Raw genomic sequence first — 27,008 nt, 5'->3', positions numbered from 1 at the left:
CAAACAGTCTTTGTATTACGAAACTCTATCTTATGGGGACCATGTATGTTGTTCTGCAGGTGAATGGTATCAATTTGCTTGGAGAAAATCATCAAGATGTGGTCAATATTTTAAAAGAATTGCCTATAGATGTGACAATGGTATGCTGCCGCCGAACTGTGCCACCCAACGCCTCATCAGACTTGGATGGCCTGGACATAAGTGAACTTGAACTAACAGAAAAGGTATCACTTGCTGAAACAAGGCTCATCTGAACGTATCACAGCAAGGCTTAGGAATGTTCAAATGTTAAGATTTTTATTTTCATTAATACTTCATCGTTTTCACATAGTCTGTGCTTATAGAATAGATTTAGAACTCATACAGCCCTGGGCTTGAATCAGAATTGATGCTTAACATAGACAAGTCACCTGTCCTTTCAGAACTTCAATTTTTGTTTCTGTAAAATGTAGGTTAGGAAAATGTCCATCTCGTGGAGACTTTCTCTTCCAGTTAAAGTAGTTATAGTGGGTACCACTGCATACCATGTATTTGACAATAGGTACCACTGCATACTGTGTATTGATGGTAGGTACCACTGCATGCTGTGTATTTGACGATAGATACCACTGCATGCTGTGTACTTGATGGTAGGTACCACTGCATACTGTGTATTGACGGTAGGTACCACTGCATACTGTGTACTTGATGGTAGGTACCACTGCATGCTGTGTATTTGACGGTAGGTACCACTGCATGCTGTGTACTTGATGGTAGGTACCACTGCATACTGTGTATTGACGGTAGGTACCACTGCATGCTGTGTATTTGACGGTAGGTACCACTGCATGCTGTGTATTGACAGTAGGTAACAAACACTGTGTACTATGTATTTGATAGCAGGTAACACTGTGTACTTGCAGCATTCCCACTGACTAGTTTGTCTCAGTTGACAGAAGTATGCAAATAATGTTTGTGTGGAGGACAGATGGAAAAACATACTTTTATATACCTACACAGCTGTTTCTGGTTTGCATTTAACCAGAATGAATATTTTTTACCTAGTGAATAGGTAAAATATAGAAGGATACATTCCTGTGTATATATAGGTTTTAATTTATTTATGCATTTTAGTGTGAGAATATAAGAAAGTTGAACTCATAATTCACATCAAATAATTTTCTGTGATATCCACTTTCCTGTCTGTGTATTCTTATCTGTTTGTATCACAGTGTTCAGAGGTAATCACCTTTTTGGAAGATGTGCTGAACACATTTAGCATAGGACCCTAGTCAGTTCTCAGGAGGAAGGAATTCCATTTACATTGTGCTGAAGGAATCAGTACTATGAAATAATTTTATGCTTAGAAGGATAAAGTACATAGTTTATTTTAAACATCATAATAGGGCAGAACAAGAAGCAATATTCTAAATTGTGTGCCACTTGAAGGCTGAGCCATGTACATTCATGCACATGTTCACGTGGTGTTGATGGGATGGTCCCATGAGGGCAGGGGAAGGAGATTTATTCTGACAAACCCCCTTGGTAAAATTGGTATGTTCATACAGATAAATAGGGTTGGATTGGCTGATATCACTTTGACTTGTTTTTCTTGAGAGAAGCTAACATTTGAAGCCCAGTTTCTGTGTGAAGTGTCTGTAAATGTCTCCGCTACTTAATCCAACTATTTCTGTGTATTCTGGAGGCCTAACTTGCATACAATACAAAACTTTACATATACCCACATTTTCTTGAATTTATCTTACTTATCATGAGTCCTTTTTAATTAGTAACAGCACACTTCTTTTTATTCTTCATGTAGAGGTGATTCAAACTTATACAAGAAGGGAAATTCACCCGTAAACCACTGAATAAGCATATAGGAAATTCTAGCTTGTATTTTAAATGCCTTTTATGACTTGGGTCTTTGAGAATGTTTTGTTGTGTACAGATACAGGAACTCAACTTTTTTTGCAGTGTTGATCATGTGTCAAATGCTATTCCCTCTGAAATAAGAGATGCCTTATATGTTATTCAGCCTCATATAGATTTAGGTGAGTTCATCGGGTCCTCAGAGACGGAGGATCCCATGCTGGCGATGCCTGATGTGGATCAACATGCTGAGGAGAGTCAAACACCACTGGCCATGTGGGAGGCTGGCATTCAGTCCATAGAGCTGGAGAAAGGGAGTAGGGGACTTGGCTTCAGCATTTTAGACTACCAGGTAAATAGATCCTATTTTCCTAATTGCTGAAAGGATGCCATATTTTAAAAGTAAATTGTTGGTAGCAGATAACAAGAAAATACTATTTTATACTTTGTATTGACATTAGTTGTTCAAATGAATTGCTCAGCATAGTAATGTAATTGGTATGATTTCTTTTTGTTATAAAAGGTTTCTTTTATCATTATATTTATTAAACTGTTTTATGTTTCACCTCAAGAATTTGAGCAAAACACAGAATGGTTTTTAGGAGTATCATAATACAGTGGGTTCTTTTTGTCATTTGAGGAATCTTTTTATTTCTATGCTTTTAACTGACTGTTTGTATTTTAGTGGTGAGCCATAAAGTATTTGCTATTTTTTTCTTTTGTACAATATGGAAGATGAGCTTATACTTGGACATATCACAAATTCTAACATTCCGGTCATTTTACTAAATTTATGATTGTTTATAAATTGGCTCAGTGTGGCTTGTACCCTTCCCTGAATTGTTTTGTGCCAAGCAAATGTGGAAATGCTAAACCCTGTTTGATAAAACGCAAGTGTTACTCTTAATAGTTTTGAACTCAGGCTATCTCTAATGATGCCAGACCTTGTGCTTGTAGCACAAATACTGCATGGCTTCTTTTCGTATTTCTTCATTTCTAAAGAACAAAACATAAGTCAGTGTGCATCCATCTACAATACAAATACTGTGGTTACCAATGTCCTTGACATACATGCAGCTTCAAGTCATAGCATAAAACTTTTTTTTTGGTTTTTCAAGACAGGGTTTCTCTGTGTAGTTTTGGTGCCTGTCCTGGATGTCGTTCTGTGGACCAGGCTGGCCTCGAACTCACAGAGATCCACCTGGCTCTGCCTCCTGAGTGCTGTGATTAAAGGCGTGCACCACCACTTCCTGGCCATAGCATAAAACTTAACAGTTTACCAAAAATTAAAATTTCATCTTGAAGTTATTTAATATTATATAGTGGTCTATTCAACAACACTAGCAAATGAGGCTTTCATTGTTTCTGGTGAACTCCTCTGATCTTTCTAAAATGAAATAGACATCAACTTGTCCTAGGTATTTGTTAGAACCTCCATGAAAACCTTAAGCCTCTCAACAATTAGAGGGGACAACTTGTAAAATATACTTGTGGTGTCAGAATGAGCTGACTTCTTTTCACCTTGCTGCCCTGTTAGGACCCCATCGACCCAGCAAGCACTGTGATAGTAATTCGTTCTCTGGTGCCTGGTGGCATTGCGGAAAAGGATGGGCGGCTTCTTCCGGGAGACAGGCTCATGTTTGTCAATGACATCAATCTGGAAAACAGCAGTCTTGAAGAGGCCGTGGAAGCCCTGAAGGGAGCACCCTCAGGCATGGTGCGGATAGGAGTGGCCAAGCCTTTGCCTGTAAGAACTTGGATTTTATTGCTTTCTTGTAAGGGAAATGGCTGGGGAGATACTTTACTGCCACTAAGAAAAAAACAATAGTAATTTAGGAGCAAAAATTTTTTGTAGCTAGTTTCAGGACAATATTTGGTCTTTCATATTCTTTTTGCACCAAAACATACCATGAGTAGCTCTGTCCCTTAAAGTGGAGCTTGATTAATAATAAACTTAAATCTGTAGACAAATAAGAAAAATGCTTTTCCTATAAAAGTCCTACTTGGGTTACTGATACCAGGTGATGTAGCAAGACAATTAAAATTTCCCTTTTTGTTAGAAAGTAGAAGACAAGTGTAGAGTTCCCAGGGTCTCAGGATTGCAGTATGAGTTCAGGAGGGGAATTAAGCAGATGCACTCTTGTGCAGGTAGTTTCCTTTGGTCCTATAAGCTGTGTTGTATTTAGCATCTCAAGTTGTTCCCTCTTAACTGTAGGGGACAGGTGATTGTTGTGTTTTCAAAGATTCTTGCAAGGATTCTAATGGCTACATAATGGAAGAGGTGCTTTCTAGGTTAGAGAGGTTGGATGGGGTCATCCTGTCCTCACTAACATTCCTTGTCAAGTGAATTGCATCCTTTACAATACTTGAGAAAAACATTGATTTTCTTTAATGGTTTATTCTGCGGATTTTAAAGGCTTAATACTTAACTTTGCCTTTAATTATTTAGCCAGAACAGTTAGCAGATAAAAAATGACCAGAAGATTATTATAAAAATCATGGATTATGATTGTCATTTGCAAAAATTAAAAAAAAAAATAGTAGAAAGGGAGTCTCATCTGTTATTTGGTGCTTATCCTAGGCAGAAAAAGGCCTCTATATCCTTTCAAATGAAATGATTAGGGTCAGTATTTGTCTATCTTTATAGTTTTCACTCTATATTGAAGTCATGTTATCATGTGAAGACTCTGTTTCCTCCCTACATTCTTCTCTCTCTTACCCTCCCTTCCCCTTTCCCATCCTTTCTGTTGTTCTTTCTTTCTCACAAACCCCTTCTCCAAACCAATGTCCTGCAGCTTTCACCAGAAGAAGGGTATGTTTCTGCCAAGGAGGACGCCTTTCTCCGCCCACCACACTCCTGTAAGGAGCCAGGCCTGCCTGACAAAGCCCTCTTCAGGGCCGACTTGGCTCTGGTTAGTGGCAACAACTGATTGATATTTAATAAAAGTTCTGCTGCAGATTTATTGAATCACTTGCTTAGTGTATGTGGAATCTCAATGTGCACACATGCACACATTGCTTTAAACTAGAGAGTGTGAATTAGGTCTTTGACATTACGTATTATGCCAAAACTAATTTGGACGGAAGATAATTCTTTTTGTTAATATTTTTGAATTACAAACTCTTGAATAGCTATTTTTGGAATGTTTTGATGTATTTATAAATAAGTGTAATACATTCACATTATACTTAAAATATGAGGTGACTTTGGCCCTCCTCCAGGAGCATTATAATTTAGAGTGCTTTGGACTTTGTGTTATGAAAGTCATACCTTGCCATAGCAAATTCCTTTTGAAACATTGTAGTACACAAAGATACCATTCATTCACTCATTCCTTTTTTTTTTCTTTTTTCTTTTTTTTGAGACAGTATCTCAATATGTTGCTATGGCTTGTCTGCAACTCCCAATCATCATCCACATGCCTCTTCCTTCCGAGTGCTGGGATTAAGGGTATATGTAGCCAATACCAGCTCATCATCTTTAAAGTACACCATGAAACAATATCTTCTCTAGGCTTCGGATGACATTTTTGAACCCCTTTAAATGAAAGTCATTTGAGAGGATTACTTCATTTCATGGAAACTCAGTGCCTTGTAGTAATCACAGGAGTCCTCAATATTCTAATGAGCTCTGTTTTCTTAAACTGGCCACTCAACTTCCTGAGGGCTTCATGTTTCATCTCTACAATAATTGAGCTAATTGAATTTTAAGATTGCTAAGATTTAAAGGTATCAGCGATAGCTGTATACATTCTGTTGGAGTACTCTTTCTAGTAGTACTTTAAAACAAATATTCGTCTATAATCTGACATAAGGCTCAGTTAATACTAGGGAGCATATACTAATTATTTCTCAAATTGTTTTACTTAATGTCCATTTGTAAAAGATATCCTCCACATTGTAGCTTATTAGTGAATTTGAACAAATATTTAAAATATGTTAACAGCCTGCCTGTGAATTATATTTTGAGACTCACTTTGAAATGTTCCAGTAGTATTTTAATAGCTTTTTACAGTAATATGGCTTGCCATGTTAAAATGTTTAATTACTTAATGCTTCTGGTAACCAGTGTGTGATCAGGACCTTTCACTGTTAGTGTGATTCTAGCTCAAACATAAAGCTGCTCTTGGTTTCTGTATCTTAGCTAGACAATCACATAGCTGCCTTTATGAAAAACGGTTTATTAGCTGAATATGAAGAACGATAACCAAATTCTTGGCATCATAAAATGTTGTGTATTTTCCTTGCTTATGTAGCTGTTTAAACTTAAAATTAAGCTTGTTAATTGCCACCTTTAGTTCTTTAGTTGATGGGATGTAATAGTGTCCAATGATAGCGGCCTCTGCTGTGGGTGGTCTGCCCATCTGTGTGCTGCAATCTCCATGCAGCTTTCAAGTGGGTAAGAGTAGGGAAGGCACATGCAGCAAGCAGAACAGACCAGGAAGGTGCAGTGTGCCTTTTAGCTCAAGTAGTGACAGTGACCTGTGACAGGGTGTGGTAACCAGCTGTTCTTATTTTATTCCCAGATAGATGCACCTGATGCTGAGTCAGTAGCTGAGTCAAGATTTGAGTCTCAGTTCTCTCCTGATAACGACAGTGTCTATTCTATCCGGACCTCCGTGTTATCTCTTCATGATAGTGCCTGTAGTGATGGTACAAACTACGGCCCCTCCCTTCCATCATCTCCTCCCAAGGTACAACAGAAATAGCACTTCATTTTAGAGAAAAGTCTGTGTATAACCTTTGGCGGTACAAGTTCCTCTGAATTGTAGAAGTAGCATGTCTTAGTCACTGTTGTATTGCTATGAAGAGACACCATGACCAAGACAACTTAAAAAAAAAAAAAAAGCATTTAATTGTGAATTGTGGGCTTACTTACAATGTCAGAGTCTACTATCATGACAAGGAGCTGGTAGCAGGCGGGCACACAGGATGCTGGATTGGTAGCTAAGAGCTTACATCTTATTCACAAGCAAGAGGAAGTTTGATGATGAGAATGGGCCTCGAGTGAGCTTTTGAAACCTCAGAGCCCACCCCCAGTGACACACCTCCTCCAACAAGGCCATATTTCCTAATCCTTCTAGACAGTCCACCCACTGGCAACTAAATATATAAGCCTATAGGGGCCATTCACATTGAAACCACCACATAGCATATTAATGATGTCACATCTCTGCAGTCACAGATGTAGCTGGAGTTTTCTCCAGTCCTGCCTGGGGCCCACAGCTGCTCAGACCCAAATAAACACTCAGAGGCTTATATTAATTACTAACTGTATGGCCTATTGGCTAAGGCTTCTTGCTAGCTAGATCTTACAACTTAAATTAACCCATAATTCTTATTTATGTTTAGCCACGTGGCTTGGTACCTTTTCCTGGTTCTGCCTTCACATCTTGCTTCTGGGTCTGGCTGGTGACTCCTGACTCAGCCTTCCTGTTCCCAGAATTCTCTCTCTCTTTATCACACCTATACTTCCTGCCTGGCTACTGCCCAATCAGTACTTTATTTATTAACCAATCAGAGCAACACATTCACAGCTTACAGAGCGATATCCATAGCACTTCCCTTTTTTTTTTTTTTCAAAAGGGAGGTTTTAGCTTTAACATAATAAAATTACATTTAACAAAACAATTATCAAGCAAGAATTACAGTTACAATATCTAGTCTATTTATAATATCTAGTCTATATGTATTTGGCAAAATTAAAGGAGATATCCTATGTATCCTATATTTGTGAGTCTAAGGTTTCATATCTAACTTATCTTTTGTCATAACCAAGGAAATTATAACTATCTAGTCTTCAACTACATCAAAGATCTCAGAAGGATATAATATTACCTGAAAAATGGGAGAAGGATGTAAGCAACTTTCGGGAGTCTTGCAAGAGTAGACAGAGACAGCTGGCAGCCTGGACAGTCATCCAAAGTTCCTCTGTAAAGTTGGGACATCTGTCTTCAGCCCACAGGCCTAGAGTCTCTCAGTCATTTCTTTCTGTGTCCTGTAGAATGTCTGGCAGTTTCCTCTGTGACCATTTTGCCAAGCAAAGTTCAGTGGTCACCTTCCTATGGGTCCTGCATGTCCAGTCAATCAAACAGTTCCAGGCAAGAACAGTTTCTTTCCCAAATGGCTATTTTTGCCAAGAAGAAGATAAACTCCATATAATGTGTCTTTAATACCCATCCTCCTCTCTGAAGTAAATTGGTGCTGCCAGGAGCAGATATGTCTCACTGTCCAGAAAGTCTGAATTTTAAAACCATTTACATGCCATATTCTATAGGTCTTTGAAGTATTTGAAGATTACCTACCTAATTGAATTATATCTGTATATACCTAGAAAACTTAACATGACTAAAAGGTTGAATATCATACAAGACTAATTATTAATCTGTATTTTTAAATTATTCATTACAGTCTAAATAAGTTACATAAACATAATATTTCAAACAAGAGTAGAAATATATACAGTATAACAAAATTAAGTTTAAGCTTGTATAAATAAACTAAAATCCATAGCAATGTAAAACATTTCTAAACAAGTTGTTGCTCCTAAAAAGTAGGTTCATTAATCTACCCTTTCATCTTATCATATCTATATCATATCCTCTTTTCTTCTTTAGAAAGAGATCATATTTATAATCAACCTGTTTTAAATAAAAATATTGGTTTTCCTCTGTCCCGCACCAGAGGGCTCTTCTGATATGGGACAGAAGAATCTCTTAACCTTTTCTTTTAGCAATATGTTTGGGTTTAGAGAAGGAGTGAGCCAATTCCATCTCCAAAGCCAGCTTGGTATATTTGGGAATTTGGGTGTAGCATCTCTTACTACTTCCTGCTGGATGAGGGCGCTGTATTCTTATGGGGATATAAAGAAAACTTTAGGATTATGGAGTAGTCTGTCAGGCTGTATTGTCTGAACCAGTTGCCTTGAAATCATTCTGGATATTGGATCATCTGGGCCCTGATATCATTGGAGACCTTTCAGGCAGTCTTCGCTGGTCAAACCTGATGTATTTTAATCTGGAACAAATCCATAGCCTCTTGCTTTTTGTGGAAACAAAAGCAGAGCCTCCTTTCTAAAGCAACATATACTTAACATCCAAATTTTGAAGTCAAGGTACCTTTAAAGTATACATATTGGTTTAACTGAGTGGTCTTTACAATCAAATGTCTTTCTGCAGTTAAAAATCCCAAAGAGAAGCACAATCCAACTTCTCTGTGTGATATCCATCTTTAGGTGGCTTTTTATATTGCTTTTACTTTTTCTTTAAAGACTTTATTTTTTAAAACTATTTCTTTATATAACTGCATATATTACTTTTTTCTCTCTTCCAAGCCTACATACATTTTTACACACATTGTAAACCACTTAGAGGTTTATCCCATCTGAATCTGTCTTATTGTGAATTTATTGCTTTAAACTGCAGCATTTTCTGCCCACCTCAGCTTCCCAACAGCTCTGGATCTGGGAGCCATGTACCATCAACTCTCAGAAGCAGTGGGTCTATGCTTCTACAGCATGTAACCCAGAAACCTCTTTTTTTTTTTTTTTTTTTAACTAGCAAAGGGTAAATCCACCATGCAGCATAATGTGCAGCTTGCAGATGCCTCATTCCTGCCATGGTGCAGGTCAAGCCCACATGCCACAAACCTGCGATAGAGTAGCTCAAGCAAGCAGGCTGTGGCTAACCTGAGAGAGACAACTAGGAAGCTGTTTTATCTCCATTTTAGAATTTTTTTTTTTAAAGCTTTGTCAGGTTTTAGGTGGAAACTCTTGCCCTACATTCTGGCACCATTTGTAGCTGGAGTTTTCTCCAGTCCCACCCGGGGCCGGCAGCCGCTCAGACCCAAATAAACACTCAGAGGCTTATATTAACTACTAACTGTATGTATGGCCTATTGGCTAAGGCTTCTTGCTAGCTAGATCTTTCAACTTAAATTAACCCATAATTCTTATTTATGTTTAGCCACGTGGCTTGGTACCTTTTCCTGGTTCTGCCTTCACATCTTGCTTCTTCTGTGTCTGGCTGGTGACTCCTGACTCAGCCTTCCTGTTCCCAGAATTCTCCTCTTTCTCTATCTTGCTTATACTTCCTGCCTGGCTATTGGCCAATCAGTACTTTATTTATTAACCAATCAGAGCAGCACATTTGCAGCATACAGAGCAATATGCACAGCACAAAGATTCATGTCAGATCTGAATAATTTCACTGTTGTTGATTGTGTAGATTATTGGTGACTAGTTCTGATGTTTGCTAGACAGACTGATAGAACAAAGATTCAAAGTTTTTTTTTTTTTTTTTTTTTTAGAATTTTCTCAATATATTTCTCAAATTATTTCTTTTAGCAATGTGTTTGGAAAACTTAGAATGGCTTTGTTGTTTTAGTGGGTTTTTCAAAACTAACTTTTAGACAAAAGAATATAGTAAGTTTTTTTTATTGTAATTTAACAATTTATACTTAGTGTGCACATTTTAATGTAAAGTGATGTCAAAAATATTCTACATAAAGATTATAGTGGAAGGCAGTATGTGTTGATGTCAGTGGATATGAATGAAGGGCAAAGTCACTGTGTGACATACCTGCTGTCTTTACTTTAAGAATGGATTATTAATGTAAATGCTAATACTCTATCAGTGTTCTTGGTGACATAATGTTCAAAAATAATATTTTAAAACCTGTGCAAACTTATAAGTACAAACTGGCATGTTGATGTGTATTTTAATTTGGATTTTCTGATACTTAGAGATTGTTCTTCTCTATATTTTAGCCATTATTTTTCAATAATCTCTACATCTATTCCAGTCATTTTTACTTTATATTGGCTGCTTATTCTGTTCATTTGTTACAATCTCAGAGAATAGATTTCTAAAGCAATTACACATATATACATGTATTCTGAATATTTGTGTACATTTGGGTAGAGAAAAACCTAAAGTATGTGATGTGGTACTTCCCAACCCCAGGTTACTTCCAAGAAAACAAGGACATGTGGGGTCTCTGCTCTAGCTGATTTCTCTATTGTGTACAGTAGTGACTGAGAATAGAGCATCTAGACAGTTTATGTGTGAACATAATTTCTTTTCTATCTTGGAAATACACAGTAAGTGAACATGAAGATAAAGAGACCTGACAACATTTTTTCTTAAAGTGATACTGTGTTTTCTGCTACATTGAATTCAGTGGAGAGGGCTCCATTCATGAGCAGGTTAGGGAGCAGAATCCCTCGTGTCTGGCTTTGTTTCCCTTCTTTCCTGATTAACAACTGGTTTTGGCCAGGACATTTGCAGAGCATTTTGTGTTATGTCTGAAGTGCACCTGTTACCCTTGCCCATGCCACCGGGCATCCTCCTGGAATTGGTTTGCAAGGTAACATCTTTAGTGAGCAGTCACTCCTTACCTACGCACCTGAGGTCCCTGGCTACAGCCTGTCTGAACTGTGTTCATCCTTGACTGGCCCCAGGGCTGGAAGCTTGTTTCCTATCCTGGTGGGATCTTCTAATCCGTAGCATTGCATACTTCTTGCCAGTGGGACAGATTGCATTGTTTAATGTAGTAATTATTACTTAAAGGGATCGCACAATCTGCACACTGAGAAGCATATATTTTACAGGGCAAACACTGGCTATATGCAGCACAACATATTGACTTGCTGAAGTCTGTTGCCTCATTTTTTTTCCTAAGCAGTTTACTCTTTTATTGAATCAAAGTTTGGCAAGCTGGCCTGACAACTGAAATATTTAAACTAAAAAGCAACAAATAAAACATTAATGAGGGTGTTTAAACCTCCTGTGGGCTTTCAGTTTCCTTAGTTAGATACTGCAACTCTGGTGTTTTCTTGTGTTTTGCTTTTGTTTGTTTTTGTCTCTGAATTTCTACTAGATTTCTACTAGGTATCTAGCTTTCTACTAGGAAAAATTATAAAACTGAATAAACTATATGATCTATCCTCCCTGTTTGCATTAAGTTTATCATAAGGGATTTGTTAAGAATTTAGAATTGACTTTAGATAAAATATAAGCTCACCTCAGGACTTCTCAATGAATAGAATGAGGCTTACCATCTATGGCTATTTAAGCATGTGTGGTTATGTACACTATATGAACATATCGTACATATGGGTATTTAAGAAAAACAAAGATGCCTGTGTACAGATTTTAAGAATGACGAAGTGGAACCCTAGGACCTTAGTGTTTCTTCCAGTTTTTTACTTAATATGTAGACTGGAAATGGATCTCCCGTCTGTGGAGACATTTCTTTACTGCTGGGTTGGTATGCCCCTGGGATTTATAAGTGCTGACCTCAGAGCATGAGCTTGCCTTTGGGGGAAGCCTTGAGCTTCAGAGCCAGTTTAGTACAGCAGGCTCAGCAGCTGTGAGCTCCTGCCTCTGTTCACAGAAGTCTCCCTTTTTGGCCTGGGGAGTTTATATTATATTTCAGTTTTATTCACTAATACTTACAGATTTAAATTATCCACGTCTGTGTCATCTGAATTACAGGCAGTTTATTAAATACTCATTTCATTTGAGCATGGTGGCCCCCTCATCACATGCAGGCTTTTTTTTTTTAAACAGGGTCTTAGTATGTAGCCCTGGGTAGCCTGGAACTTGCTATGTAGACCAGGCTGGCCATGAAGAGTTCTGCCTGCCATTGCCCCACCCCCACTCCACCCCTAGTGCTGGGGTACAGGCTTGTGCCACAAAGTCCAATCAGTCAAAACTTTCACAGGCAGATTTAGAGTTCTAGGTCAGGAATGATTTACATAGTGAATTCCTGTCCCAAGGGACCCAGGAAGTAAAAAGAAATAAAAGGTATATTTTCATTCTATCAATTAGCTATAGCCATTGAACTTTTTTCCTTTTTTTGTGTGTGTTCTAGGTTTAAATTTGGGGGGTTAATTTGAAAAATAATTTATTACTTTTTATTTAGTGCTTCTAAAAACATGACAAAATGTAGTAATAATTGTTTTCCAGAATTGAATGTCAGTTGACATCTGTTTAAAGATTCAACATAGTTTCTGGAAAAATCCTTACTTTAAAAAAAAGGACCCAAGAAAACCATTGGTAAAGATTTAATAGCTGTATGTTATGTCCCCTGCAATCTATTCTGTTACACTCACATTCTTTGCCTGTCACCAAGGATAAAATTGTCTGTCATGACTGACAACTAGTTCTCCAGGAAATTTTGTGTGTTCTAGTACAGGGGAAGGTTTTGTGTGTTAAGATAAACCTTCCTGTTCACTTAACCACAGCAAGCACTTTTTATTATGCATTCCATCATAATAAAAAGCAGCCCAGGCATCCTACAGATCTCTGCTTTGTGGCATTCTCTAGCATATGATCCTGCTGCATATATAGTTCCATCCATTCTGGGTGGTTTTGGAGACGGGCATATGATTGAAAACTACCTGAAGCGCTTGAACCAGCAGGCAGAAAACAACAGTGAACTGTTGGAGGAGGAATTGCTGGCTATTAAGAAGGAAAGATGCTGCCCTTAGCATATTAGGAGCCATATGAAAATAGTAAAGAGAAGTGTACCTTAACTCAGAAAATGGGACAGTGGTGGTAAGGTAGAGGAGCTGAGACTATAAAGTGCCACAGGAATTCTCCGCTATGTTGCTATTGCAGCTGTCAGAAACTTTATCGTTTGAGTAATCTATATCAGTCATTATCCAGAAACATAGTTTGGTAATGAGCAACCTTCATTTATATTTGATCTTTTAATTTCTCACCTCTCTCCATTTTTCCTGAGAACAAGAATATATGAAATATTAGTATATATTTTTGAAAGACTTTATTTAAGATACCAAGAAGCATGGGATAATGGAAGGATTATTTTGAACATTGGACTAGAAGAAAAACTGTTTTACTTTTAGATCCTTATGATGTGTAAACATAAAATAGTAGGCTCTTCAGCACCTATATGCTTCTGAAGTAGGCATGTGTTATCTGCCTCGTTGGTTAGCTGTTCCTTCCTGCGAGTCTGTGCCACGTTCCATGAATAATGCATGGACGTTTTGTCATAGAATTTCCAGGAATCCCCAGCTAACAAGGGTGGAGAGACTGCTTTTTCTGATGAAAAGCAGTTTTGATTGTTTCTTTGAGGCATAAGTGAGTTGACTTTCCAGTAATTATTGTAATTAATCTACTAATTCTGAAACTTACCAATTATTTGGTAAGCATGTTATTTTTTGTAAGAATAAAATAACTGAAAAAAAATTAAAAAAAAAAGAATAAAATAACTGAAGTTGAATACTGGAGCCAACAGTCTACCTAGATTATGGGGTGTTGAGGTGGCCTTGTCCTATCCTTTGTTCCTAAGGATACTAGTGTTGTTAAATACTTCTGTGAAAGACCACTATATCTATTCTCTGAGCTAATTTGATAATTTGGAAAAATGATACCTTAAATTGAAGATAGAAAGTACAATAGATTGTTTCAAATAGTTAAGTTCATAACAAAAAGGAAGAGACCCACATCTGAAGTAGATTCTGGATGTCTAAAATGTCAGTTATTTGTAAAGTAGAAGAAAATACTAGAAGGTGTCGCCGTTCTTTTGTGTGGAATTGTGAGTAGCACATCAAGCCCATAATCCCCCAAATGACAAATTTGGTTATATAAAGAACGTTATCTCAATAAAATATGACATATGCAGACTTAGAACCCTGGTAAACTGCTTTCAGTTCAGACTTCACATCCCGAAAAGAAGACCTGACTGCACCTGGTAAAAGGTGCAAGGAGGGATATGGAGAGAGTATTCATATGGGGTACACAGGTTCACCTACACTAATCGTCACGAGTCTGCATGGTACAATGCTGCCCAGTACACTTCTTCCAGATCTCATTTCTAAGAAAGTATAGGCTTTATAAGAATAGTTCATAGGCACTCCACTGTCTCCTTCTGTGAGAGAACAGTGTGATGGATGAGCAATTGCTTTACTAATTCAAGCTTGGTTTGGCTATACAACATTGTGTTACGTAAACAACTGTAGTAGCTAAGGTCTGTTGGGCATTTCCTATTAAGTCAAGCCTATTTTTAACTCTTCTGGTTCCCCTCAAAAGTCCTGTGCTAGAATCTATTATTTTTCCATTTGAAATAGGTGAGAGGAACAGAGTAGAGAATGAGAAGTGTGAACTTTGCCAAAGCTTAAACTAATTATGAACCAGTATCTGAACTGAGGCTTTAAGAGTGACAATCCACCATTGCCTGTCAGCAATAATTATGTTCATGAGGAGGGTGGAGTGGACTTTAAATACTGACATCAAGATATAAAGACAGTGGAGAAAAGTGTAAATACTTACTTAGTGATGGTTCTGTTTAGATGTTAAGATATTAACTTCATGTGCAAGTATATATACCTACTTGCATGAATATTTTACAGATGCATAAAATGGGTAGATCAGTATCTGATTCCAAACATATGTCCTGGGGAAGTAAATGGACAAAGGAGTCACAAGTACAGGCTTCCATAGTATTCTCTGTCCATAAGCGTATCTTAAATGCTTAAACGCTTAAGCGTAGCTTAAACGAATCTTTTATGTGTAAATGTATTCTTAAGACCTTTGCACTTTAAAAGTATTGAAAATGCTATGGATGTTGTTCCATGGTATGATGCTTGCATAGTGTATACAAAGTCCTGAAGTTGACCCCCAGTATCATAAGGAGGAACACAAAAATGTTGATAAGACAATCTAAGGGAAACATATACTTATTAACAGCATTCTGTAAGGCAGATGCTTGTCCCAAGGGTGTAAATGCTAAAATATGTCTGTTGTGAGGAGACGTATGCATTCATATAGGTCTGTAGAATTTTAAACTTTTAAGGAATTTTAGAAATTTTCTAATATGTAGCTGTCAAGACAAGTTTTTTATATGCAGATTGCTAATAATGGAAACTAGGTTAGAACATAGGTTTTTATGGCTCTCTGATATAGTATTACTTGTTAGATCTTACAGAACATACAGATTTTCCTACAGTAATCTGAATTTCAATGTTTCCTATTCTTCTGCATGGATACCAATAGTTATATATAAATAACTTACTCCTGGAGGGTCCTGAGATTCCAGATCCAGGCTGTCATAAAATGGTACTCTCAATATACAGCAGCTTCTAGAAAGTGTGACTTGGGAATATGAGCTGTTTGCTTCTCTGTGTAGCTTTAACTTGTAATTGTTTTGCTTATAGCTAGAACTAAACATTGTATCTAAAATTCTTATATTTGACCTATTCTATAAGTGTAACTCAGTAGAACATGAAATACAAGATTTGTAAGAAATGTAATAAATAAAACATTTATGAAATTAAAAAAAATATGCAGGAAACATACTCAGTGAAGAACATATGTGTATATATAAGGTTTTAAAAATAATGAATAAGTGTGTTTTATCTTTCACTAAATAGTAATTCACCAAAAAGTGGCTTATAATAAATTGGTATAACTCTTCGGTCTCAGTTTGGATGAGTTGGCTTTGTCTGTTCATTATCAGGATGTGATTGCCAGTTCTGACCTAGTGCTTGGTCTTCAGATGTCCCTGGAAGACCTCTACACACAGAACCTCCTGCAGGGACAGCAGGCTGCCTCTCCTCCCACAGACATGAGCGTGGCAGCAGCTTCTGGTGTGGCCATCAGCGACTACACCCGTGCAAACGCTGCTGAACAAGAATATGAGTGTGCAGACCCAGGAGCGTGGACTAACTCTCAGTTACCCGGTGGCCTGTGCCCTGCCGAGCTTGCTTCTGCCTCGCCCACTGCAGCTCAAAAGGTATCCCGCAGCTAGCTCCTGGCGGTGTCACTAGGCAGATGATGGGGGAGGGGAGAGAGAAGAATTACATCCCAGTCTCTTCTAGTTTGGGATGAGTGCTTGTGTGACTCTGAGGTGACCTGTGAACTCGATTGATTGTGGGCTCTTGCTAAAGCACAACTCATGGGGAACGTGTGTAATGTCGAAATGGTCACTCCAAAGTCTAATCTTCTTTTCATGTGACTGTCTTTTTTCTTTCTTTTGGGGTTCCGAGTATTTAACTGAGCAGAGCTCTCTGGCTTCTGATGCTGAGTCTGTCCCGCTGCAAAGTATGTCCCAAGAAGCTTTTGAGAGGACAGTTACTATAGCAAAAGGCAGCTCTAGTCTGGGTAAGTTGCTCCTCAGCCCACAAGAGGACAGTGGATTTCAACATCATTTTTATCTGCAGAGAATGAATGATAGAAAAGTTCTTGCTTCTTTTTATGTGCTCGTTATTTTTCCTGAAATGGGGACAGGTTTGTTTGTTTCATACTGGCTTACATCCCTTATTCTCTTATTTCCAAGTATTCAAAAAATCTCATTTACATTCAAGTAAAGTTATATGAAGTGTGTGTGTGTGTGTGTGTGTGTGTGTGTGTGTGTGTGTGTGTGTGTGAAGTAGCAAATCAGAAAAGGAATTCTTAGAAAATGAGAAGTCAGCAATTGGATTTCTAAGTTCTTTGAGAAAGTAAGTTATTATTTTCTTTGAATATTGCTAGTTATGCGAGAGTCAGATTGTATTTAATTTCTTTCATTCACCGATAGAAAGACTAACGACTGCCAGGTGTTGCCACTACCAAAATATAAATGCACTTTATTCATAGTCTATGTTTGTGCCTGGAAGAACTCTACACACAGAACCTCCTGTGGAGATAATCCTCTGTCACTCCTAACAGGCTTTGGCTGCTTCATAATCACAACACCTTCTAAATGGGCCCAGGCTTCTTGAGGAGCTGAATCCCTGGTGAGAGTAGTCAGAGCTGAGGGGACAGAGCACACCTGAACCTGAGAGGCAGCTTTTCTGTTGTTGGGACTGATGGAGGACCATGCATCAGAACCTTGAATGCCCAAATGTAGCCCAATTGTTAGCTCACATCTGACACTGTCTTCCTGCAGTGGCCAGTCATCAAGCATCCTTTGCACACGGATCCCACAACTGTGACTGGTTTCTGTTGAAACTTGAGACTCAGAAGTGACATTCCCAGAACCTCCCCAGACGCCTAGATTTTGTTCCGTTTGGTGGTAACTGGATACCTATCAATACCAGCTGATAGGAGAACTGTAGAATAGGATATGTATTGCTTTACTACATATAATTGCATATGAAAAAGTGATAAAAAAGAAAATGAAAAAAACCTGCATGAGTCATGCAATTCTGTTTACCTTATTTAGGAGATACATGTTTATTATATAGGATATGTACAACATATCAAACAGGCCTATGGCATATAAATATCAATATATATGTTACATATTCATATTAATGTATTTATTAAATATTCATATTACATATGCAATTAAAGCATATGTATTAAATTCACTGATTGGTTTAGCTCTGGGATCTTCCTCAACTCTCAGTGATCTTAAGATAAGTTTTACAGACATCTATTTAGCTCTGACTGCTGCCCAGCAGAGCATCTGGAGCCAGGTGGTTCTGTGCACACTTTCTAGGATGTTGCTAAGAATTCTCAGCAATTTCTATATCTCATATTTTGGGTTGTGGCAAATGTAAGATTCTTCACCCTTGCAGCAGATTTGCAGCTGCTGTGTATTGTGGGTCTCTGAGAAATGATAATGGAATGTAGCATGGTGACTTTTACAGAAATGTAGAAGCCTTGTTACTATCAAACGACTCATGATAGAGGAACCTCATTTAGAAAAAACACTATGGAAATGTATGTACTCCACCACTGAACAGTTGCTCTTCTCTTATCTCATGCTCACTGCACAGAGACCCACAGTGTAACTCCTCCCCTCCACACTCAGACGGGGGATGAATCCCTCCTGATTAAGTTTCAGTGCTGCATGTATGAGTAGCATAGTAGACGTAATGCTTCAGTGCTTTTATAATGTCATATGGCGATTGGCCTCCTGTCTCAGGCTTATGTTTTTGCTCTAGTTATAAGTAAGTGGGCCATACTGTATTGACCTTTGGAAACTACTTCACATGGCATAATGTTTTTAAATCTCAAGTGGCATACATCAGAAATGTCCTTCTTTTTTAGGCTAAAAACTGTTCCATTGTAAGTAAACACTGCATTTTCTTGACATATCTGCTGGTTGACATTTGAACTGCTTTCATGTTAGTGTTTAAGTTTTGAGGGGAAGATGTTATGAGTTAATTAAGACCTTGTTAAAAACCAGTAAGGGTTCAAAGTAGCCTTTATCATATCCGGAAATTCATTTAAACTTCAGTTTTAATTAAAGTATAAAATATCCCTCAATTGTGAAGAGAGTGATATTGATGCAGGAAATCAAAGCATATAACCTTATGGCCTGTGCTACATTATTTGCATGTAAGTGCCATTCAGTTGTGCTGATATTCATTATTATTATTATTATTATTATTATTATTATTGCTTCATTTTCACTCTAAGAATTAGATTACATATGACTGTATTTTTTAGAAGTGTAGGCCCTGGTTGTTTGATATCTTGGTACTCAGCAAGGTTGCTCTTACATGTGTGTCCAACCTTTGGCTCTGTGCAACTGAGTACAGCCATGATTACAGCCCAAAACAAAATTATAAAGTTACTTCAACATTGTGTGATATTCTTCTGCAACTTTTAAACTTGAAGGTTTTTTTGTTTGTTTGGTTGTTTGGTTGGTTGGTTTTTGGTTTTTCGAGACAGGGTTTCTCTGTGTAGCTTTGTACCTTTCCTGAGTCTCACTTGGTAGCCCAGGCTGGCCTCAGACTCACAGAGATCCGCCTGGCTCTGCCTCCAGAGTGCTGGGATTAAAGGCGTGCACCACCACCACCCGGCAAACTTGAAGGTTTAATTTCTGAGTGTGAGCTTTGTAAATGACATCATGTCACAATATCAAGATTTTGAAAATGCCTCCTAGCTTTTCAGAGTTAAAATTCAAAGCCTATCATGTTGAGAACATTTCTCTTAATATTTCATTTCACAGATTTCAATATTCAGATTTCTACAGTACTAACATATAAAGAAACCATGTAATAGTCCCATTTAAAAATTTTATAAACATAAATAATAAAGTAATTCAGTATTATTGCTTCCATTTCATGTGGGAAAGTGTTTCCATTATAACCTAATGTAACATAAAGCTTGATAAGTCATACCTTAGTAAATCTCAACAGGTGGGTTCCTTCTGGTAGGCATGCAGTCACATTTGCTCAGCTTCATAGTCTGCTCTCAGCCTGTCCTACTTCTGCAGCCTCTCTGTTCTGGATGGTTTACCTCTTTGTCTAGTGACAATGAAAACAAATCATTAATAAATGACAGGTTTCTGTAAAACCTCTCACCACCAGTTTCTTTTGATATTTATGAAACATTTTTGCTGGTGCAGTTTTTGGTACTGTTCTTTGGAGAGAGGCATCCCACAGATTCATGGTTGAAATTGCAAGCATGTGCCACCATGCTAGTGGGTTATTCTTTAACCTTATTAAACTTAGAGATTCGAATATAGAAGTGGGGGGGGTGGCCACACCCACTTCAAGTTCTGGTGGGTATACTTAAAGTTCTGATGGGTAACCAAGGACAATGTCAATATCCTGTCTTGTTTTGGAGACCACTGGGGGTCTCCTTAAGCAGTGACTGATAGGAAGGTAGCCCATGACTTGCACTGTACTTTTCCTTAGTAACTCATATCTTCTGAGACCAGCATTGTCCACCCATACAGGGCACTTCTTTTAGAACTTTGTTTTTAATTATATTTTGAAATTAGCTTTCTAACTAGTGAGCTCCCATAAGATTTGCTCATATCTGTGGTTTGGGTTAATCCACACACTGCCAGCTCTGTAGCTTTGGATATAGAGTGCTTGTTTTCTGACATTTGGTGTGTATATGTTTAGAATTGTAATGTCCTCTTGATGGATTGTGTGTTGATTATGAGGTAAACTTTATCTGGTCTGACTAGTTTTGTTTTGAAGTCTATTTTGTGGGATACTGAAATAGTTACACCTGCTTGTTTATTTGGTTATATTTGCTTGGAATAACTTTCCATCCTTTTATCCAAAAGTGATATAAATATATGTTCTTGAAGGCAGAAGAAAAAACATATTCTATTCTGTTTTCAAATCTAATCCAATAGTCTGTGCTTTTCCTGGGGGAGTTGAGACTATTAGTATTTAGAGTTGTTATTAAAAGATGAGTTCAAGCCCCAACTTTTCTGTGGCATTTTTTATGTATCTTTTTATTAACTGACCAAGTATTGCTTATTTGTTCTTTTTGTCATCTGTAATGTATTTATTCTTCTCTTGAGGTAGAAGTTTTCCTTCCAGCATCCTCTGTAGAGCTCAGTTAGTGATCATACATATCTTTGTCTATTTTTACCATGGAAAGTTTCTTATTTCTTTCAATTTTAATAGGTAGTTTTCCTGAGTATAATAGTCTGTGTTGGCAGTTGTGGTCTTTCAAAGCTTGAAATGTATGTTTCCAGGTCTTTCTGGCTTTAAATGTTTCTGTCAAATGATCGGGTGTTATCCTGATATGCCTTTGTAAGTGATTCAACCCTTCTCTATTGCAGTTTTCAATACTCTTTTTGTCTGTTTTCAGCATTTTAACTATAAGATTTCCCATAGCCAGGCCTGTGGTACTGGGATATAAATATTATAGGGAACATATTTAAAAATACTTTAAAAAGATATGATTTGGTATTCATATTTATATAGATAATAAAATATATTTCATTATAAAAATAACAATGAAATTTTTTTGCTTTGTCAAAGTTCCTATTCAAAAAAATCATTGTGGTGTGATTTATACCTGTAATCTTAGCACTTGGGAGGCAGAGGCAGGTGAATTGCTGCAAGTTCAAGGTTAGCTTCGTTTTACATAGCAAGTTCCTGGCTAATCAGAGTTGTAGAGTGAAAGCCTGTCTCAACAAACCAACAAGTCAACCAAATGCACCAGGTGTGGTGGCTCTTGCCTTTAATACCAGCATGCTAATCTGAGTACTTGGGCGGGGGAAGGCAGTAAGATCTCTCTGAAGCCAGTTTATTCTACATAGTGAGTTCCAGGTCTGCCATAGCTATATAGTGAAACTTTGTCTTAAAATAACAATAATAACAACAAAAAGGAAAGAAAAATCCTCAACTATTAAGAAGAGAAAAAAAGGAACAAGAAAAATACTTAGGGGCTGGAGAGATAGCTCAGTGGTTAAGAGAACTGGATGCTCTTCCAGAGGTCCTGAGTTCAATTCCCAGCTACCACATGGTGGCTCACAACCATCTGTAATGAAATTGGGTGCCCTCTTCTGGTCTGCAGACATACACGCAGACATTTATTTATTTATAAATAAATAAATCTTTTAAAGAAAAGAAAAATACTTGATAGCTTTGTATCTCTTCCTATCTTGTTTATTCATACACTCCTGTTTGAAAAGAAAATATTACCATTTTACTAAAGTGAATTACGTTGTATTTGAAATGGTTTAAATGTAAATTTAGAGGTTTTATGTGTGAATAGGGTCTGGATAAGCTGTTAAGGTAACAGTAATTCAAATAGCATATTGGCTGCTTGGAGAAAGAGATGCATAAACATGAGGATGAACTAGTTGTGTTTGAGCATACTGCAAATAGAGTATCAGCTAAAGAAGAAAAAGAGAAGAAAGATAGTAATTGTATATATGAAAGAAGACAGCTGTGCTGTAGCTGGAACTCCAGAGCCAAGGACTATGTGGTAGAAAGGAAGGACACAAGTTTCAAGGAGAGCAGGTCGCCTGTGTTCCCTATACTGTACCTGAGAGATATACTGCATCTTAGGAAACTGGTGAAGGGTTTCATGCCGAGGACACATAGGATATGATTTGTCTCTTCTGAATTGTTTTTCTACTGTGAGTATAGTGCATTGGAAGGGACAGTATCAGAAAGCAGATGACTAGTTAAGGGGCTGCAAAATTATAAGCAAGAGATGGTGTTGGTTTGATCCAGAATTTATTGAGAAGTATAGAAAAGCAAATAGATTCAAGGTAGTATTTAGAGATAGAAATGGTGGGTCTTAAGTATGTGTTGAATCTAGGGAGAGATGTCAGATAGTCACTAACATGATTCCAGGACTGGGGGGATGGTTCAGCTGGTGAAACACTTACCAATCAAGTGTGAGGGCCTTAATTGAGATCATCTGAACCCATATTAAAAGCCAGATTGGGTGTTCACAGTTGTAACCCCAACTATGATGAGATGAAAGACAGAAATGAACAGGCTCCTGTAGCTTGCTAGCCAGCTAGCCTACTCTACCTGGTGAAGTTCCAGACCAGTGAGGGACTTTGTCTCAATCAAAATATTGAAGATGCCTGAGGATGTCCTCTGACTGCTACACACATGTATCCATAGGCCCGTACACATGCATACACACACACACACACACACACACACACACACACACACACCAATATACATACAAAGAATGACTCTAGTGTTTCCTTTTGAACAATGGGGGATACTATGATAGGATTGCAATTGCCTTTATCAAGAGGGGAAAGACCATAGAAATGAGAGGAAGTGAAAAATTAAAAGTTATACAGCAATACAATGACTTAAGATTACATTTTTGTCTTGACATGAAATCCAAGGAATACGTGAAGACAGTATCTAATGCCGACATTGAGTAGAGTTAAGAGACCAAAATGGAATGGAAGAGAATTCCATTTCTCTTGGTTTGGGTCAACAGACAACATTCAAACAGGGTAGGCTCTGGGTCAAGACTTTAGCATAGGCTGCAGGATGCTGCGAGTTCTGTGTTTTATGTCTGAAGAAACCTGTGTAAGATTTAGCACATAGCAGCCACCTGCTGTGTAGACAGAGATGAATGGGTGAACTAGACGTAAGGGAGTAAGTGCCATCCTAGGCTATCCATTTGGACTCCTGCCTTTATTATGTTATGTGTAGAAGATGTGAACGGCTGTTAGAAAACTAGTCTGATACCAGACGGTATTTTCTCTAAGAGGGCTTGTGTCTTGAAAGGTGGACCACACCAAATCTTGTGACTTACATTCAGTTTTGTAGTGTAAATTGTTTTAATGTCTTATGTATTAAACATGGAATATTACTGTTATACAATTTTACCAACATGTTAAGTCACTTGAGAATGTTTTACTATGGGCCAGCAAGAGGACTTGGCAGGTCAAAATGCTGGCCATGCAAGCTTGATGACCTGAGTTCCGTCCCCAGAAACAATGGCAGAAAAAGAGCAGGGACAAAAAGTTGTCTTCTGGTGTCCATATGTGCACCATGACACACTCACACAAATATCACACCAACACAACTATGACTGACAAGATAAATGAAAAACTATTTTTAGAAAAATGTTTTAGTGACTAAGAACATGACACATTCTTTTATATACAAAGCCATAGTGAATGGTAACTTCTAGTGAGTTTGAAAGTCTTGTCTGTGGTCCTTGTCAGCCTTGCTTTCTTCTCCCAGGAATGACAGTGAGTGCTGATAAAGATGGCCTGGGAGTGATCGTGCGAAGCATTATTCACGGAGGTGCCATCAGTCGAGATGGCCGGATTGCTGTTGGTGACTGCATCTTGTCCATTAATGAGGAATCAACCATCAATTTAACTAATGCCCAGGCACGAGCCATGTTGAGAAGGCATTCTCTAATTGGACCTGACATAAAGTAAGTGTCATCTGGACCCATTTGTCTTGGGAAATTCGTAAATTTCATCTCATTTATAAGAATAATTTCCTCATTTTATGCACAGAATTATGTTCATTTCATGTAAATCACTCTATGCTATATTTCTGATTAGTTCTTGATTCTAAATAAAGTATAGCTAAGATTGTGACACTGTTGAATTGTGCTAATAGTGTGATGTTATGTTTGATTTTGCTTTTCTGGTGTTTCTGTAAGAACCCTAGCTATGAGAGAAAGCCCATGTTTCATATATCTCATAATCTCACACAGTCTCATGGGGAGGCTATAATCCTCAGTATAAAGAAGCATGCATTGCTGAAGTGCTCCATAGAAATCCCAGAACAGCCAGTTCTCGAAGTGCCAGGCCTGAAGAACACAAGGCCTGTCAAGCACAAATTATGTTCTCAAGCTCCCTTGTGCCCATGGGGATTCACTGATCTGTGTGGTAACTTCTGCTTATAGACCCTGTAGCTTATTTTTCCGTGAAGTGCTTGAAATTTCCTGCAAGTCTATAATGTTCTAAAAACACATTGTGTGTGTGTGTGTGTGTGTGTGTGTGTGTGTGTGTTTGTGTGTGTGTGTGTTTTAGTTTTTAGCTCAATAGATGTTCCTTGAGCCAACATGAAATGCAGCTCAGGCCTTATTGCCATGCCTCACCAATGTGGCTCTCCCTTCTAACATTCATCATTGAATATTAATGTTTATTGTGCAAGGGATCAAAGCATAAATCAGGGCTCAAGGAAAGGCTACTTACCTTAACTTGGTAGTAGTTACTCATGTTGGGGCAACTTTCTATAATATTTTACCGATGGCATTCCATTGTAGAATATGCATTGTTAGAGCATACTGACCATGTGGTTTCTGCTCTGCCATTCATAAGCAGTAAGCACATCCCATTGCAAGCAGCTCCTGCTGTCTTAGTAGAAGGGCTGTTACATGGACAGAACCTTCACTTGAGCTTTCATATTCTACATGCCCTTTTTACTTTATAGGAGAGCAGATCTTCAGATCATGTAGCTGTTTCTTAGTTATCTTTTAATGAGAAGAGTACAGGAGAACGTTATTTTAAAAGTCAGTCCTTGTGCTACACAAATGGAGAAGTGTTTCAGGTCATTCCTTACTGCTTGTGGCCAGCCCTTCTTTTTGCCTAAAGGCAAATGATTTAGAGCACATGGAAAGTGTTCCTTGTGGGATATTTCATGATGTGTGTGGTATGACATGCAGATGGCCTGGTGATTGAACATTCAGTTCTTGTTCAGTCATGCTCGTGATGGGTACTTGTAGCATCAGAATCCATACTTGGCACTGGAATCCCCCCTAAAAGATTGTTGAAATTCAAAAGTATCTCAAGGTGTAGGTCCTGCATCTAGTTAATTGCAGGAAGTTTTGAGTTGATTTAAAGTCAAAATGTCTCTTCCCTATTTCTTATGATTTGTATTGTGTCTCTGCTTTTTCCCCTCACTTGCATATTCAGCCAGAAACCCCCAATCCTCTGAGAGCAGCTGCATTCTTATAACTTTGAAAGACATTAGAGGACTAACTTCTTAAACGTTATCACATCTCAGAAGTCAAAACACACTGTGGCATTTACATGTAAAACAGGAAGAAGAAAAATCTGCCATCTTCAGGAATTAACCAGTTAGTATTACACACACACACACACACACACACACACACACACACACACACGTCTGTCTTATACACATACACACTCACTATTCCTTACACACTAGTCAGTCTTTTTCACATAGACATACATCAGTCTTCTTCATACACACAGTCATTCTTACACACATATATGTCAGTCTTTCTTACATGCTAATCAATCTTTCTGTGTTACACACATATCAGTCTTTCACACAGATATACAGACTTTCTCTTAAGCACATGCTAATTAGCCTTATGTATACACTTCTTTCTCATACTCATCTGCACCCACACACCAGGGTATTCATAAAATCCTCCACTTCTTTTTAAAGGCCCACTAATGCTGACTTAGATGACTGTAGATGGATGTACAGAGCAAATGGTAGAAATCAGTTCATTCTTCCACAGTCCCTTTGCAGAAACAGAAAATGTCATGTGAAACACACTGAGCAGGGCTGCTGAACAGTGTTCTCTGGGTTTTCTCTGAAGTGTTATTGGCCCTATCCCTCTTCTGTCACTTCCATTTCATAAAGCAGGGGTTTAGAGCTACCTTGAGGTCACTGTGGCCATTCTCCCAAAGGGAAGTCCAGTGGTTCCTTTATTCTGCATGGAGCCATATCACTGCCTTTGGTCAGTTAAGTTTTGTAGTCATTGCCTGGCTCTAAGCTCTGTCCAATCAATTTCTCTGTGTTGCTTATTAATGGGGAGTGGTGGAAACTCTAAAAATAAAAAAATCAAAAATTCTGGCTCAGCTACACAACTGATTGGCCATAGGAAAAGTATTGCTTGTTGAGACAATGCATGCCCTCCCTTCTCTCTCCTTCGGGATAGATAATTATGAAGGTTGTGTGCATTCAGACATGCCTAAGAGATAATTCAAGTTACTGGAGTTCAAGAACAGCCAGT

General features: G+C 38.0%; 1 protein-coding gene across 17 annotated transcripts in view; it reads left to right on the top strand.

Moving 5' to 3' along the window:
* The window catches only part of Mpdz (multiple PDZ domain crumbs cell polarity complex component), a 162,332-nt gene that overhangs the window by 76,829 nt on the left and 58,495 nt on the right, over positions 1-27,008 (top strand). For 11 of the 17 annotated variants that reach the window (XM_037202680.1, XM_037202686.1, XM_037202685.1 and 8 more), the window contains 8 exons: positions 60-224; positions 2,018-2,203; positions 3,389-3,598; positions 4,647-4,763; positions 6,378-6,545; positions 16,336-16,611; positions 16,856-16,979; positions 24,239-24,437. In XM_037202680.1, coding sequence (XP_037058575.1) covers positions 60-224; positions 2,018-2,203; positions 3,389-3,598; positions 4,647-4,763; positions 6,378-6,545; positions 16,336-16,611; positions 16,856-16,979; positions 24,239-24,437 — 1,445 coding nt within the window. The remainder of the gene's footprint in view (positions 1-59; positions 225-2,017; positions 2,204-3,388; positions 3,599-4,646; positions 4,764-6,377; positions 6,546-16,335; positions 16,612-16,855; positions 16,980-24,238; positions 24,438-27,008) is intronic. The other 6 variants (XM_037202687.1, XM_037202682.1, XM_037202693.1 and 3 more) reach the window with 3 other exon arrangements.

The sequence above is a fragment of the Peromyscus leucopus genome, chromosome 2 (assembly GCF_004664715.2).
Source record: "Peromyscus leucopus breed LL Stock chromosome 2, UCI_PerLeu_2.1, whole genome shotgun sequence".
Taxonomy (NCBI): domain Eukaryota; kingdom Metazoa; phylum Chordata; class Mammalia; order Rodentia; family Cricetidae; genus Peromyscus; species Peromyscus leucopus.
The sequence above is the reverse complement of the archived record's forward strand: the minus strand, read 5'-3'. Positions and strand labels throughout refer to the sequence as shown.